General features: G+C 41.8%; 1 protein-coding gene across 2 annotated transcripts in view; it reads left to right on the forward strand.

Moving 5' to 3' along the window:
• The window catches only part of PKP2 (plakophilin 2), a 222,113-nt gene that overhangs the window by 193,425 nt on the left and 13,060 nt on the right, over positions 1-15,628 (forward strand). For both annotated transcript variants that reach the window (XM_033952694.1, XM_033952693.1), the window contains exons 11-12: positions 273-459; positions 15,239-15,326. In XM_033952694.1, coding sequence (XP_033808585.1) covers positions 273-459; positions 15,239-15,326 — 275 coding nt within the window. The remainder of the gene's footprint in view (positions 1-272; positions 460-15,238; positions 15,327-15,628) is intronic.

Consider the following 15,628-nt stretch of genomic DNA (forward strand, 5'->3'; position numbering starts at 1 on the left):
GAACCAGCCCTGTGCAGTAGACTAAGGTATGTGTTATATTAGGATAACTAAGGGCCCCTTTTATCAAACCATGGTAGAACTTTTTACCGCAGGGCAGCGAGATAAATGCTCTGACACCTGTGGTAAAAAGCTCTTCCGCGGTTTGATAAAAGGGGGGCCTAAACCACCAGCTGATATACTCTATAATATGTGTTTAAATAAAGCTGCTCTTCAAGTATATTAAAGTACACAAATGAAGAATCTGAAAAGTATATTTCATTTTTATTTTCCAGTTAAAGACATCATCCCGGATCTGGTGACTTTACTCCCTGACTCTGCCTGGGATTCCACTATAGAAACTGAAACAATAGCATCAATGTGCTATTTATTGAACAATTTGATCCAGCACAGTTCCCAGAATGCACAGACTCTCCTCAACAATGGTCTGTCAAAGATTTTCAACATAAGCATCAGTGATGGGTGAGCAGCTGTCTGATCAGGTTAATAGCAAAAGGATTCCACAATGTTTGAATAAGCTGTAGGAATAAGCTGCTTCATAAAAAGTGTCTTTCAACCAGAGAATTGGAACATCATATGTAATGAAAAAAGCAAAGGTTAGGCTGTTGAAAAATGTGTGTTGGTTAAAGATGTAGGTATTCTGTACATAAAAATAAAATGAAATATGTCATAGCATAGGCGTCGGGATGGGAGGGGGGCCATGGCCTCCCCAGAAATTTGCACTGCCCCAGCCCCCTTCCCTCCCAACCTCTGTCAGGCTTGCGGAATCGGGTTTTTCCTGCCACAAAGCGGCAACAAGCATTGCCCCAACCCCCTTCCCTCCCAACCCCTGTCAGGCTCTGTCTTCACTTGTGGAAAAGTGTTTCTTCTGCTGCTGAGCTGCAACAAGCTTTGGCACACCTGCTCAACACTGAGCAGCTTCATGACTGGCTCCCGCGACAAGGGGGAGGGAAGGGGGCTGGGTGCAGAGCCTGACAGGGAAGGGAGGGAAGGGGGCTGGCTACAGAGCCTGAGAGGGAGAGGCTGAATGCAGGCGGTAGGGCTTTGGGAAGGCAGTGAGGACAGATGCTAAGGGGGTTGGGATGACGGATACTGCACATACTGGGAGAGGGTTGGGAAGGACAAATGCAGGGGCTGTGGGAGGGCAAGGAAAGGAGGAAAAGAGAGATGCTGCACAGGTGGAGTACTGGGAAGGGAGAGAAAGAATTGCTGCCAGTGGAGGAGGGAAAAGGAAGGAGAATTGTTGGACATATGTGTGTGGCATGAGGGAAAGAGATGATATATATGGGGAAAGGAAGAAAGAGGGAGAATTATTGGACATGATAGTGGTGGAGAGGAGGGAGGGAGAAATGGTACACTGGGAGGGAAAAGAGATAACCCAAAGAAGGGAGAGATGTCAGACCACTGGAATGGGAAGGAGAGAGAGAGATGTCAGATCACAGAATGGAAGGGAAGGATGGGAGAGAGAGATATTAGACCGTGGAAAGAGGGAGGGAAGGAGAGAGAGATGCCAGACCATGGGAGGGGAGAGATATTCCAGGCTATGGGAAAGAGAGGAGAAAGATGCCAGACCATATGAGGGGGGAAGGGGGAAGACAGAGATGTCTGACCATGGGAGAGGGATGAGATGGTGCATAGGGATAGAGGAGAAGGGGAGATAGATGGAGGAGATGGTGCACAGCAATGGGTGCAACAGGGAAGAGATAAGAAGAAATGCTTCTTATGGATAGATGGGAGTAGGGGAGAAGAAAGAGGGAGGAGATATAGACAAGGAAGTACCGTATTTTCACGCATATAATGCGCGCGTTATACGTGTTTTTACCTACCGCGCATACCCCTCGCGCGTTATACCCGTGAGCGCGGTATACAAAAGTTTTTATACATAAAATCGTGGTTTCTGCGCGCTATACCCTTGTGCGCGTTATACACGGGTGCGTGTTATCTGCGTGAAAATACGGTAACTTTGAACGATATATGGATGCAGACTTGTAATCATTTGGAAGGGTACTTGGAAGTCAGTCATTTCCCAAACTGTTTCCTTTTCTGAAGAAATTGTGAACAAGTTTGCAAATGTGGATTATAATATTCAGTTCTTGGATAAGAAGTTTTCAGATATTCAAACCTAAGTGGCCATCCTGCAAGCAATTCCATTTTAGCAATTAAAGATACCTCCTTTTTTCATTTGAGATGATGGAGAATGCACATAGGGTTTGTAACTTGGGGGGGGGGTATCTCCTGAGATTCTGTTAAGGAAATGTCTCTGAGAGGTTTTAAAACTATTTAATTCTGAAACTATGGGATCCTTTTACGAAGGTGCGCTAAGGCCTTAACGCACAGAATAGCGTGCACTAAATTGCATGCGCTAATCCGGTGCGTGCGCTAAAACCGCTAGCGTACCTTAGTAAAAGGAGCCCTATGCTTTTTAGTAATTGCTATTATTTGCCTTCTAAAAAGAAACTCCAGGATGTTCAACAAGGAGTAGGCAGACTTGTAACCCCAGAATTTGATTTATCTGCTTATCTTGAAGACACTCAGGATGGTATTACAACCAGGTCTACTCTTTTAGCTACTCTTTACTAATGAAAATAATAAAGCATCAGTTTTAAAGACTTTCTTTAAAAAGAAATATTAGAGTTTTTGTGAAGCTAAGATAAATGTTTAGCTGTTACATATTTCCAGGAGTCTGTCCATTAGCTGATCAATCCATACTCACGAACCACTTGCAGACGGGTGGCAATCATATTTTTCAGCTCCTTCTCCTTCACCAATGGAGTATAGCTCCCTCTTAGGTTTTCCATTTGCAAGCAAACCAAGAAGAGGTGCTCTGATCTGCTCAGTTTGGTTTTTTATTTTAAATTATTTCCGGGTCTTTTTACTCTGTTTTTGGGAGGCTTTGGTGCTAGAGGACCCCATATATGGGGCTACTCTGCCTGGGAGAGAATGCAGACTCCGCAAGAGCAGGCTGCAGCTCACAGGTCAACCCCTGAGTATACCTGATGAACCAGCCTGCTTTGTGTTACTTCGAGGCTCAGGGTCTGTTCTCCTGGGAGCCTGCTCACCTTTTGATTTATTAGAGGCTTGAGTGCAGGCTGTGGAGCTCATGTGAATTCCTTTGAGGTTCAGGGAGCCAGCAGCATTTTATTCTCCCCCTCCCCCAATCATGCTGTAAGACTTTGTGGGGGTTGAGCCTTCAGTCAGTTCTAGTCTGACTGGCAGCTCGAAGATTTGCAGGTCTGGACTGTTCCACAAGAATTTCACTGCTTTGTGTGGCATCTGCAAAGCTAACACAGGCAGGCACCAGCAGCAGCACTATGAGTACAGCCCATTATTCCCTTTGGGGAAAATCAGGGGGGGGTCTGAAAAAGTTGAATTTAAGGGTTTATAGGGCCAGAAATAGGATCCCCTCACCTCCAAAACCCCTTTCCCTGCATTTTGTAATTTTCAGGAAAGCCCCTACAGGCCATTTTTGGCGCAATTTTTCTGATGGCGGCCAATTTGGATTTTAAACAATCTTTTTTTTTTTTCTAAAGCCTCCAAATGTCTCAAAACCTCTCAATTTGACTCATAATCGACTGGGATGGACTCCTCGGGCTGTTCTACCTCTATCATGTCAGTTTTGATGGTCGAATGAGGAGCAACCATGAACCGCGTGCCGTGGTGCACACGAAGGGGCTTAACCTACTCCGAGTCCTCTAGGGCTGGGGAACTACAGGGGGGCCAAGTGGTAGGGAGAAAATCCCTCCCAAACAAAGCAGATCAGAACACTTAGGGCTTCTTTTACTAAGCTGCGATAGCGGTTTTAGCGCGTGCTTAGAGTTAGTTCTAACCGCGTGGCGTGGTTTTAGCACACGCAGCAATTCACGCGCTAAAAATGCTATCGCAGCTTAATAAAGGAGCCCTTAATGTATGCACTTCTGTGCATATTAACAAATAATAATAATTTATTTTCTTGTATACCATCCTACCAGCAGTTCAAGGCGGTTCACAACAGAAAAAATTAAAACATTTCAAATACAATCTCATGCACAATTGCGTCTAATGAACAAATTAATACAACATAGTTAAAATACAGTTTCAAACACACAACTATTAATACCTCAATTAAATACAATTTAATTAAAAAGAAAATTGGAAAAAACGTAACCTGATAAAAATACCCATATAAACATAGGCTTAGTAAAAATCAACATTCTTGTTTATCAAATAAATGAGTTCTTAATAATTTTCTAAATATAGGGCTCCTTTTACAAAGCCACGCTAGGAGGGTTAACGTGCGTGACTTTTCATCACGTGCTAACCCCCGCGCTGGCCAAAAACTACTGCCTGCTCAAGAGGAGGCGGTAGCGGCTAGCGCATCCGGCGGTTTAGCGCGTGCTATTACATGCATTAAACTGCTAGCGCGCCTTTATAAAAGGAGCCCATAGGGTAGGAATAAGCTTGGACAATCAACGGACTTATCCAGGAATTCATTTTTCCCGCTTGATATTATAATGTCCTGTCAAAAAAAAGTTCTATAACGACAGGCCCTTGGGGTAGGGAAGATAAACATACCCAAATTTCTGGTATTTTTTTTTTTTTTTTAATTAAACAGTTTCAAATAAGGTACCAGATAAGAGGGTACTAATCCAAAAAAAGCCTTATAACAGATACACCCAAACTTAAAAACACTCTGGCCCCAAAAGGCAGGCAGTCTAGCATAAAAAGGGCTTACATGATCATATTTTTTAAGACCAAAGATCAGGCGAACTGCAGCATTCTGAACCAATTGAAGTCAATAAAAACAAGGTTATCCAGGTAAGAACCTAATCTTTCATTCCTAATGTTTCCTAGGCTACTCAGCTCAGATTGAAAGCCATGTTGGCTTTGGAATCAAGAGCAGCAATTCTGAGGACAACATTTTTCTTAAAATACCCTTGTAAATGTCTTATTATTTTTTTCAAGGAAAGGACTATATTTTGGGGACTCTGCAATAGGAAAATTTCCTTAGCAGTTTAGAGAAATGATTGATTGTATTGAGATAGGAGTATGAAAGAATCATGCACTGATAAATGGATGGATAATTCTTAGATTTCTTAATTGAATCTGCCTTTTTTTCCTCAAGATGTGGGCTAGAAAACATGTATTACTGGTATGTTATACAGGTAGTCGTCGACTTACGACTTATCCAAGTTACGACTGTTCGACCTTACGACGCGACTTCCGCTCTCCAAAGAAAGAAAATGTTGTTAACAGATTGTTTTAAGATGAATAAAATGATTAAAATATCATAATATTCTTGCCTTAATTTAACATAGGCCGACTTACGTCCTGATCCACTTACGACCTAGCAGTCAGAACCAATTGCAGTCGTAAGTCAACGACTACTTGTAATTTAAATATTTGTATGAAGATTGCTTTATTCCTGTTTATTTGCTTATGTGAAAAATATAATAATTATTAATAAATTCCAAAAAATTTCCTTTGTTTAAAACAATAAAACTTATTGAACTTAAAAAAAAAAAAATCTGGGTAGAATAGGCCCAGTATTCAAAAATGTTTAACCAAGCATGGTTATCTCCGTTGAGCAAACCAGCAGTTGATATTCAGTATTTGTTAGTGCTAACTGGATAGGTTGGAACAGTCCAAGTGCAGAGTTAGGATAGATCTTCAACTTAGCTTGTTAGCAGAGATTTTCGTCTAACGCCCAAGTAACTGCATAAAGTAAGGTCAGCAAAAACAGCTGTCCTAACTTTATGCGCCAAGTTAACTGGACACCAGTCTGAATATCAGCCAGCGCCAAGTTAATCTCTGGGTCAGCAGACATACCCAGATATTCAACGATGGGAGCTGCACATGCCCCGACATTGAATATCTTGGGCAGAAATTTTCAGCCTTTGTCTCGGAGCACACTTTACATGGCGCTAAAATTATCAAAGCACACCTCCACACGTGGTCCAACATTTTACCTTCTTGACCCCACAACTGCAACCCCACACATGGTCCGGCATTTAACCTCCTCCCCCCCCCTCAAAAAAAAAAGTCCATCATTTACCTTTTTTTCCCCCTCCAACCTCACAAATAGCCAGCATCTCTCCTTCTCCAGCTAGCCACCAGACATCTCCCCTTTTTATTCTTGTCCCTCCCCCCCCACACACACTTTAAAAAGTTTTCATGTCTTTAGTTGTTGGCAACAGCGAGCAGCGATTCATGCACCCTACTTGTGCCAACCCCAGAGCCTTCTTGCCTATGTGGAAGCAGGAAGTTACATCAGAGTGAAAGCTCTGGGGCTGGCACATGCAGGATGTATAAATCATTGCTTGCTGCTGCCGACCTCTAGAGACAAGAAAACTTAAAAGGTAGACTCTATTCCACAAATTAAGCTGTTCTAATTACCAAGGTACACCTGTGGAGCATCTGCAGCACAGGGTACATAGACTAAACCACGTGAGACAATCGTGTGCGGACAATGCCGGGCAGATAATCACCCGCAGGATGTCAGCATGCTGGATTAAAACACTATTTTAAAGCGCTTTTAGGGGGTGGGGGGATAACCCCCCACACACACTTTACTTAGAACTGTTGGCGCGCCTGTGGGGGAACCCCCCATTATAGAGGAAACAGTCTCTTTCCCTCCTTTTTAGGGAAAAATTATAGTTTCCTCTGTAATGGGGGGGGTTTCCCCCACCCACCCCCAACAGGAGCGCCAGCAGTTCTAAGTAAAGTGGTGGGGTTCCCCACACACACACACCCCCTTGGAGCGCATTAAAATAATGTTTTAATCCAGCGCGCTGACGTCCTGCGCGTGATTGTCTGCCTGGCATTGTCCACACACGATTGTCTCACGCGGTTTTGACTCATCACAGTGGTTGAAAAACACGGATATAAGGGTTTGTTCAGCTCACAACTAGAAGTAGCTTACCAGATGCATAATGCATACTGCCATGGACTGACTATTGAGTTCAATATTTTCAAATTTTGCATACTTAATTTATGAAAATAATACAATATAATCAATGTTTATGACTAATAATTTAAGCTAAATATAAAAAGTTCAACTAGATACAAAAGACACACTTAAGTTCAATATTCAAAGTATATTTTCATAGATAACTTTGGCAGATATTTATTTAGGATTTATCAATCACCTTTTATAAAAAGATTCACATAGTGGTTTACAATGCACTGAATAGTAATCAGGTACTCTTAGATATTTTTCCTATCTGTCCCGGCTGGCTCACAATCTAACTTTGGTACGTGGGGCAATGGAGTGATTAAGTATCTTGCCTAGAGTCACAAGCAGGGCCGTATTAACGGGTAGGCTCAGTAGGCACAGGCCTAGGGCCTGAAATGGTCAGGGGGGCCCACCGCCAGAACCACCCTCTCTATTCTGCCACTACTGCTTCCCTTAACCAGCAGCAACAAACCTTTAAATCAGTTTGTGCTCCCTCTCGTGCAGCAGCATTTCTCTCTCCTTCCCTGTGAAGCAGCAGCATTTCTTCTGTGCCTCCCTCCGGCGAGTGTTTCATTTCTGGCCGGCTCCTTTGCTGCCTGTTCAAAGCCGCGGGTGTTGGCTCCTCGCATGATCCGCGTCTGCGTCTGAGGGAAGGCTTCCGACGATGATGCGGATTGAGCGAGGAGCCAACGCCTACGGCTTTGAACAGGCAGCAAAGGAGCCGGCCAGAAACAAAACACTTGCCGGAGGGAGGAACAGAAGAAATGCTGCTGCTTCACAGGGAAGGGGGAAGGGGAGAGAAATGCTGTTGCTGCTGCTGCATGGGTGGTGGGAATGCTGCTGCACGGGGGGGGGGGGGAGGAAGAGAAATGCTGCTGCTGTACCCAATTGGGGAGAGGGAAGGGAAAGGGAGAGGAACTTGAGAGATGCCAAGTCCATGGGAGGGAGGGAGGGAAAGGAAAGAAGGAAAGGAGATACCAGACCTTGGATGGGGAGGAAGAGATGCCAGGGCATGGGGGGAGGGAAGGAAACAGATGACAGACCAGGGGAAAGGAAGGAGGGAGGGAGACAAAGGAAGGAGAGGAGATGCCAGATAATGGAGGGGGAGTTGGAAGGAGAGGGCGAGGAAAGGGAAACTAAGGAGACAAATGCATGGGGTGAGGAAAGGGAAATTAAGAAGACAAATGCCAGACCAGAGGGAGAGGAGGTGCCAAAGCATAGAGGGAAAGAGATGCCAATTCATGGGGAGAAGGAAAGAAAGGATCTATGCCAGACTGGGGTGGAGTAGGAAGGAAGGAAAGAGAGAGATGCCTGAGCATAGGGGAGGGGTGGAGACAGAAAAATGGGGTGAAGCTGAAATGAATCATGTACAAAGGAGAGAAGGGGCACAGGATAGACATTATGGAAGGAGCATAGAAAGAGGGAAGATACTTTATGGAACAGGGAGAGGGCAGACAGTGGATGGAAGGGACTGATGCTGCATGGAAGACAGAGGACAGTTGCTGGCTAGAAAGAAGAGCATGAAGACAAGATGATTAAAGAAGAAACAACAAAAGGTAAAATTTATTTTGGTTGCTTTAGAATAAAATAGAATTGTAGTTGTAGTGATAAAACTTTTATAAACAGAAATTAAGGTAATCTTTTTATTGGACTAATTTTAATACTTTTTTTACTAACTTTTAGAGACCAAAACCCCCTTTCTCAGGTCAGGACAGTATATGTAACAACAGTATACTATAGTGACCTGAAGGAGGCTATGGCCTCTGAAAGTTAATTGAAAAATGGAATAGTCCAATAAAATGGTATATTATTATTTTCAATTTTTGCATTATTTCTATTTGTTAATTTGTAAAGTGGTGATTGTCAGTTTCTTCAAATGTATATCTGCTATATTTATATTTTTCAAAGTATTAGGGGGCTATGTGTCATGGTTTCTGTGGCATTTCACTGTATGCAGTTTGGCTTCTTGGCAGTTCATTTTAACTTTTATCTACATATTTCTATTTTTAGTTTGTAATTACTTATTCCATACTGGGTGAGGGTGTATCTGTGTTCTGTGTGTATGAAAGACATGGTTTTCTGTTAGCATTGACTAGCCTTGTTTGGTGAAATGCATCGGGCATGGTTCTTGGGAGCACCTTGAATAAATCTGATTTGAATCTCCTTATTTTCTGCTGATCTTTTGTTTCATGTTGGATTCTTTGGACTGCTTGCCTTGTTGTTTCGTTACAAGTTAACATACATGGAGTGGAATGTACTAGAGGAGTTACAAATTTGGTTGTTTATCCATACATATGGGTTACAGTTGGTTGACATAGAGCAGTGTTCTTCAACCTTTTTACACCCGTGGACCGGCAGAAATAAAATAATTATTTTGTGGACCGGCAAACTACTAGGACTAAAATTTTAAAACCCCGTTTACGCCCCATCTCCGTGAGCTCGGTCCCCGCAAACCATCTGATCCCATCTGCACAAGCCGTAATTATGATTTTATATTGAACGTATTTTATTAAAGTATAAAAAGAAACAATATCCTGAACAATTGTGATTTTATAAATACAAATATACAGAGCACGGACCAACAAAACCCCTGTCTCCCCTCCCCTTCACATATATCCCCTCTACTATCAAGAAAACTGAACAAGCCAAGTTATTATAGAATGCTACATAGAAATATCATGCTAACAGAATACTGCAGTCCCCAGTTATGTCTCTAGCAGGATATATAATTCAAATCTGATTTATTCTAATGACAAAATAGAAATAAAATTATTTTTTTCTACCTTTTGTTGTCTCTGGTTTCTGCTTTCATCTTCTTTTCACTCTTTTCCTTCCAGCATCTGCCCGTTCCATCCAATGTCTGCCTTCTCCCCCTTCCATATGTATCTGACTTCTTTCTATGCCCTTCTTCCTTGTCCATCCTCCTCTCTCCTTTTTACATCATTCATTCCAGCTTCACTGCCTTCTTCATTTTTATCTCTCCTACACCAGATCTAGCATCTTTATCCCTCTCTCATTTCTCTGCTGACCCCCTTTCCAGCATCAATGTCTCTCTACTTTCTCATTCCTCTCTCTCCCCTTTCTCTCATCTGATCTCTCCATTCCACCCTGACCCCCTTCCCCTCCTGTAATCTCCCTGCCAGCTGTTTCCTTCCTTTTTTTCTTTCTCCCTACCCTCCTTCCTTTTTTTCCTTCTCCCTTCCCTCCTCCCTCTATCCAACATTAACTCTCTTCCCATCCCTTTCCCTCCTCCCTCCCAGCAGCATCTCTCCTTCTTCTCCCTTCCCTCCTCCCTCTATCCAACATTAACTCTCTTCCCATCCCTTTCCCTCCTCCCCTCCCAGCAGCATCTCTCCTTCTTCTCCCTTCCCTCCTCCCTCTATCCAACATTAACTCTCTTCCCATCCCTTTCCCTCCTCCCCTCCCAGCAGCATCTCTCCTTCTTCTCCCTTCCCTCCTCTCTCTATCCAACATTAACTCTCTTCCCATCCCTTTCCCTCCTCCCCTCCCAGCAGCATCTCTCCTTCTAACTCCCTTCAAGTCCAGTAACAGCTCTCCCTTTTCCAGATCTTCCCAGCCTCCTACAGTGGCTTCCTCCCCTTCCAGCAGCTCTGGTACTTGCCTGCAGGAAGTTGCCGGTAAATCACTTCCCTGGCAAATTGGAGAGCTGATGGGAGGGGAGACAGCCACTGTGAAGGCTCCCCAGGATCTTGTTCGCACACGCTGACCATCTCCCTCCACCTGCACCTGAATTTGCAGCTCTCTCCGGTCTAATCGCAACTTCCCCGCGGCCCTCTTCAGCAACTCGGCAGGGGTGGCGATCAAGACACACTGCCGACGTCGGGACCTTAACTCTCTGAGTCCCGCCTATTTTGTTTCAACTTCCTGTTTCTGAACAGGCGAGACTCAGAGAGGGAAGGCCCCGACGTTGGCAGCCTATCTTGATCGCCTGAGGCTGGGAGAAACATTAGTCAGAAGGAACCGCAGTCGGCAGGAAATTTAACTGCCGACTTGATCTCGCCGGCCCTGTGTGGACCGGCAGAAATTTTCTGCGGACCGTCACCGGTCCGCGGACCGGCGGTTGAAGAACTGTGACATAGAGTGAGGCAGTTGAGCGGCATCGTACACTTGGTTATTAATATAGACTTATACTGTATTTCGGATAGTATTACTGCTTTACAATACAGTATATTTGAACACTTTTATATATGTATGTAAAGGGTTCAGAGTTAAAGTCCTGAGTCAGTAGGTGGGAGGGGAAGGAAGAGGGATTTGTTCAGAGATGTTTGGGGGTTGCATAGAAGAAAAACTGTGCACTGGTATGCTGATCTTTGTTTGCTTTGAATAAAAAAAAAAAAATACAAGTGGAAATAAAGAAGTAAATAAGAAAACAGATAAATGGGGGCGGGGTGTGGCAGGTGGACCCAGAGTGCATGTGTGCCTAGGGGCCCTTGAAGAATCCTGCCCTGGTCACAAGGAACAGGTTGGGATTGAATTCACAACTTCAGGGTGCTGAGGTATTAGTTTTAACCACTAGAGAATGATACGGGGACAAATTTTCCCCCCGCAGGAACTCATTTTACCGTCCTGTCCCAGCAAGTTATTTTCCTGTTTCTGCCCTGTTCCTGCAAGCTCTGTCCTCATCTGCACAAGTCTCAAACACTTTAAAATAAGTGCATACAGGAATGGGACAGAGACAGCGACAAAACACATGGGGCAGAACGGGGAATTGAGTTCTTGCAAGGACAGGGATAAATTTGTCCCCGTGTTATTCTCTACTAACCACTAGGCCACACCTCCACTCTCTTTCTCCTCCAAAAGAATGGCTAAATTGTGTCCAGATAAGTACAGGATAGAAATAAATATTTAAAGTCAGGGGTCAGAATCAACTGTCCAGTTAATTTTAGGCAGTTATTTTGGTTGCAGCAAATATGTTCTAACATTAAAAAAAAAAAAAAAAAGCAGCCCTGCAAACAATATATTTTTCCTTCCCAGCAAGATGGGAGAAAAATAGCCGTGGCCAAGCATCCAGATCCTTAGCCTATCCTATCAAGATAAGGACAAAGTTGCTGTCCTATTTTATTTAATATCTATATGATGTCTTTAAAAAATTTCTGTCTTTTGCCTGCAGAATCTATTTTTACCTATGCGGATGACATTTTTATTTTGTTGGGAGTCAAACATGATTTCAGTGACCTGTTACAGGCATAGATAGCTGTATCTCTAAGCTCCAGAATTGGGCGAATTCCATTCAAATGAAACTGAATGCTTCAAAAACTAAGCTGATTTGGATCGGACCTAGATTAGTTAATCTCCCTACTAATATTGCATTGAAATCAAATATTATATTACAACTTGACTTCACTTCTAGAGTTTTGTGTATTATTCTGGATTCCTCTCTCACTTTTAATGACCAGAAAAATTCCTTAACAAAGAAATGTTTCTTTAGTTTGCGCATGCTGAGGAAAGTCAGGGCACTATTTTATCAAGAACATTATTTATTACTGGTTCAATCCACTGTGTTGGCCCAGTTGGACTACTGTAATTCTATTTATTTGGGTATTAAACAGGGCAGTTTAGATCGTCTCCAGTTAATACATAATACAGCGGCCAAACTTGTTTTTGGAAAGAGAAAGTACGATCATGTTTCCCCATTGCTGAGAAAACTCCATTGGCTTCCAGTCCATCATAGAATACAATTCAAGTGTGCATGTGTGGTTTTCACACTCCTTTATGGAATATTTGACTCTTTGATTCCCCTTAGTGGGAATTCTTTTAGATTCTGCTATTCAAGAATTACAACAATTCACAAATTAGCATTTCCTTCTCTGAAAGGTATTAAATGCACTGGGAAGCTTAGTAAATCTTTTACTTTTAAATTGGTGAGAATTTGGAATGGACTTCCAGATTCTCTAAGACTGGTAGATCAATAATTTCAATTTTGAAAAAGTTTAAAAACCTGGTTGTTTTCACAATAGTTAATTTGATTTTAGCTGTTGTATAGTAATTTTAAGCAATTCAACATACTTTTTTCTAACTTTTTCCATCCATCTAACCAGTTTCTGTTTTTCTGCCACAGTTTTTACTTGTTATTTTTCATTTTTAAACGAACTGTAAACCGAGTCGAGCTCCTTAGGGAGTAGATTCAGTATATAAAATGAAGATTAGATTAGATTATATGGCCAACTCCCTGTCCCCCACTCCATCATTGACTGTTTCCTAATTTTCCTTCCCAACTACTGAATCTCCCAAAGCTAACCCAAAAGCCCACCTCTCCACAGGGCTGAATAATAAATGCTAGTACAGCTTTTGGCTGTAATGGTTTCTAGATAACGTTTCCAAACATGATGGTATGAAAACTGCACAGTCAAGATATTACAGCTAGGGCAATTTGGGGGGTACTTCAGTGGGAGTCAACTGTGCCGTTACTGGTTAAACTACATTGGTTTTCAGTCAAATGGAAAGCTAAGTTTAACTGCTGGCAATAACATTCAAAGCTTTGAGAAATGGTGACCATCTTTTTTTGTATTCTTAATTAAGTTATGTTCCCTCAAGGAGTCTGAGATCTAGTTAGGAGACTCTATTGAAAATGTCTGCTTTGGGTGAGATGCATGCTGTCTAATAATAGGCAATCTCTTTGACGTGAGGAAAATATTTTCTGACTGGCCAATCATTACCTATTTTCAAACATAGTGCCAATCACAATTATATTTCTATGTTAACTAACTTTCTGGCACACACACATATCTCACTAGCACTTTAAGAGGCCCTCAGAAGCGGCTCTCTCACAGGGCTGCAAGCTTCCTCATCGGCTTGAATATTTTAAATATATGATATGAAATATATAGATGTATTGAAATAGCCCCATGTTGTTTATGACGTTGTCTATGTAATATATAGCAACAATCCACAACGGCATATAATAAACTTCAAAGTGCCTAATTTCTAAGCAATCTTTTTTTTTCAAATAGTTCTAAGAAATGTACTATCTGAAAAAAAATTGCTTAGAAATTAGGCACTTTAAAGTTTATTATATGCCGTTGTGGATTGATGATGAAATATATAGAAACATAATTATGACTGGCTCTATGTTTGAAAGTGGGTAATAATAGGCAATAGTTTTTCAATTTATAGGGCCTCAATTGTTGAACTCCTTGCTAAATCAACTGAGAATTTTTTAAATTTTACATTGTTTTTAGGATGCTTTCAAAGTCATATGAGATGTTTTTGAAACTGACAGTGATCACATGCTTTAAAATGCTGGCCTCAACATGGTGCACAATAAGTTAGAGTCCAGCTGTATCCAATCACAATCATTCAGCTGATTAGAATAATCCTAGATGAAGAATCAAGCTGTTTCTGTGTATGAAATGAATCTGAAGCAAAGGTATCAAACATAGCTGCTGAAAGAATTCTGAAGAAATTCTGTAAGAAATTTTCAATATATTTGAATAGCCCTTGGGGCAGTGTCAAGTCCATCATAATGAAGAGGCAACAGTTTGGCACCAGCACAGCACCGCCTCCAAAATCAGTAACTGAGTTAAAGAAACTAGCCACACAGGCAGCAAAACTAGACCACCAACTCTCCAATCTACTAATCGCAACCCCAGACTACAAAACTTTCAGAAAAGAAAAAAAAACCCTGCTATTCAAAAAATCCATGAAGACTAACTAACACCCTATGAAACATTTCAATCCTCTGAAGCAACCCACTCTACTCTGTAACACCTCTTGACATGTCCAGAAATCCTCTTCTGTAATCCGCCTTGAACCGCAAGGTAATGGCAGAATAAAAATCACTAATGTAATGTAAAAAAAAAAAACCCCAAAAAAACCTGTTAGGCCCAAGATTGATTTTAATAGAATTACCGAGGTCTCTGGCTAGGACTGGAAAAAATATTGAATATTTTTAGATAGTAGAATGTGAAAAAATGTATAAGCGTCCAAAGAGTTTTAGAAGGTGTTATCTAGATTTTCAAAAAACCTTTCAACAAAGTTCCTCATGAGACTCCTGACAAAATTAGAATCATGGGAATTTTATACAGAGGTGTGGTCACCCTATCTCAAAAAAGGTGCAACAAAAATAGTATTGAGCCCTACAGTGACCATTGTCAGAGACAAGATACAGGGTCGATGAACCTTGTTTTTAGTAAAGATCTTTAAGCAACCTTGAAGTTATTGTGTTCAATCAACCAAGTTTTAATCATGAAAAGGAAAAAAAAAACATGAGGGTGGGGAATGTAACGTGCCATAGATGTCAAATATTGTTGATTTTGTGAAAACATATAACATGGATTGTGCTCTTTGCAGGAATGTTTCCACTAAAGCTGGCAAAGCTGCATCAGTTGTCTTGTACTCCATGTGGCAACTTAATGACCTTCACAGTGCCTTCAAAAAGGTAATGTCTTTAACAATTAAAATCATATGAAGGGCAATTATATAGCTGGGCACCCACATTGCACATGAAATCTTGCAGAATGCTAGCACTTTCATGTCAGTTCCACTTACGCATGTACTCCTTGATTTTCTATAGGCCACCCAAATTTACATGCCAAAATGGCACGATCCTGAGTAGCACACAATCTAATTAGATAATGAGCCAATTAGTGGCAATTGGGTGCTAACAATCAATTCCTAATGTTAATTGGCACCAATTAGGATTTGCTTACTATATCACTGGATACCCAAATCCCAAAAAGG

This window comes from Geotrypetes seraphini, chromosome 7 (assembly GCF_902459505.1).
Source record: "Geotrypetes seraphini chromosome 7, aGeoSer1.1, whole genome shotgun sequence".
In the NCBI taxonomy this organism is placed as follows: Eukaryota; Metazoa; Chordata; class Amphibia; order Gymnophiona; family Dermophiidae; genus Geotrypetes; species Geotrypetes seraphini.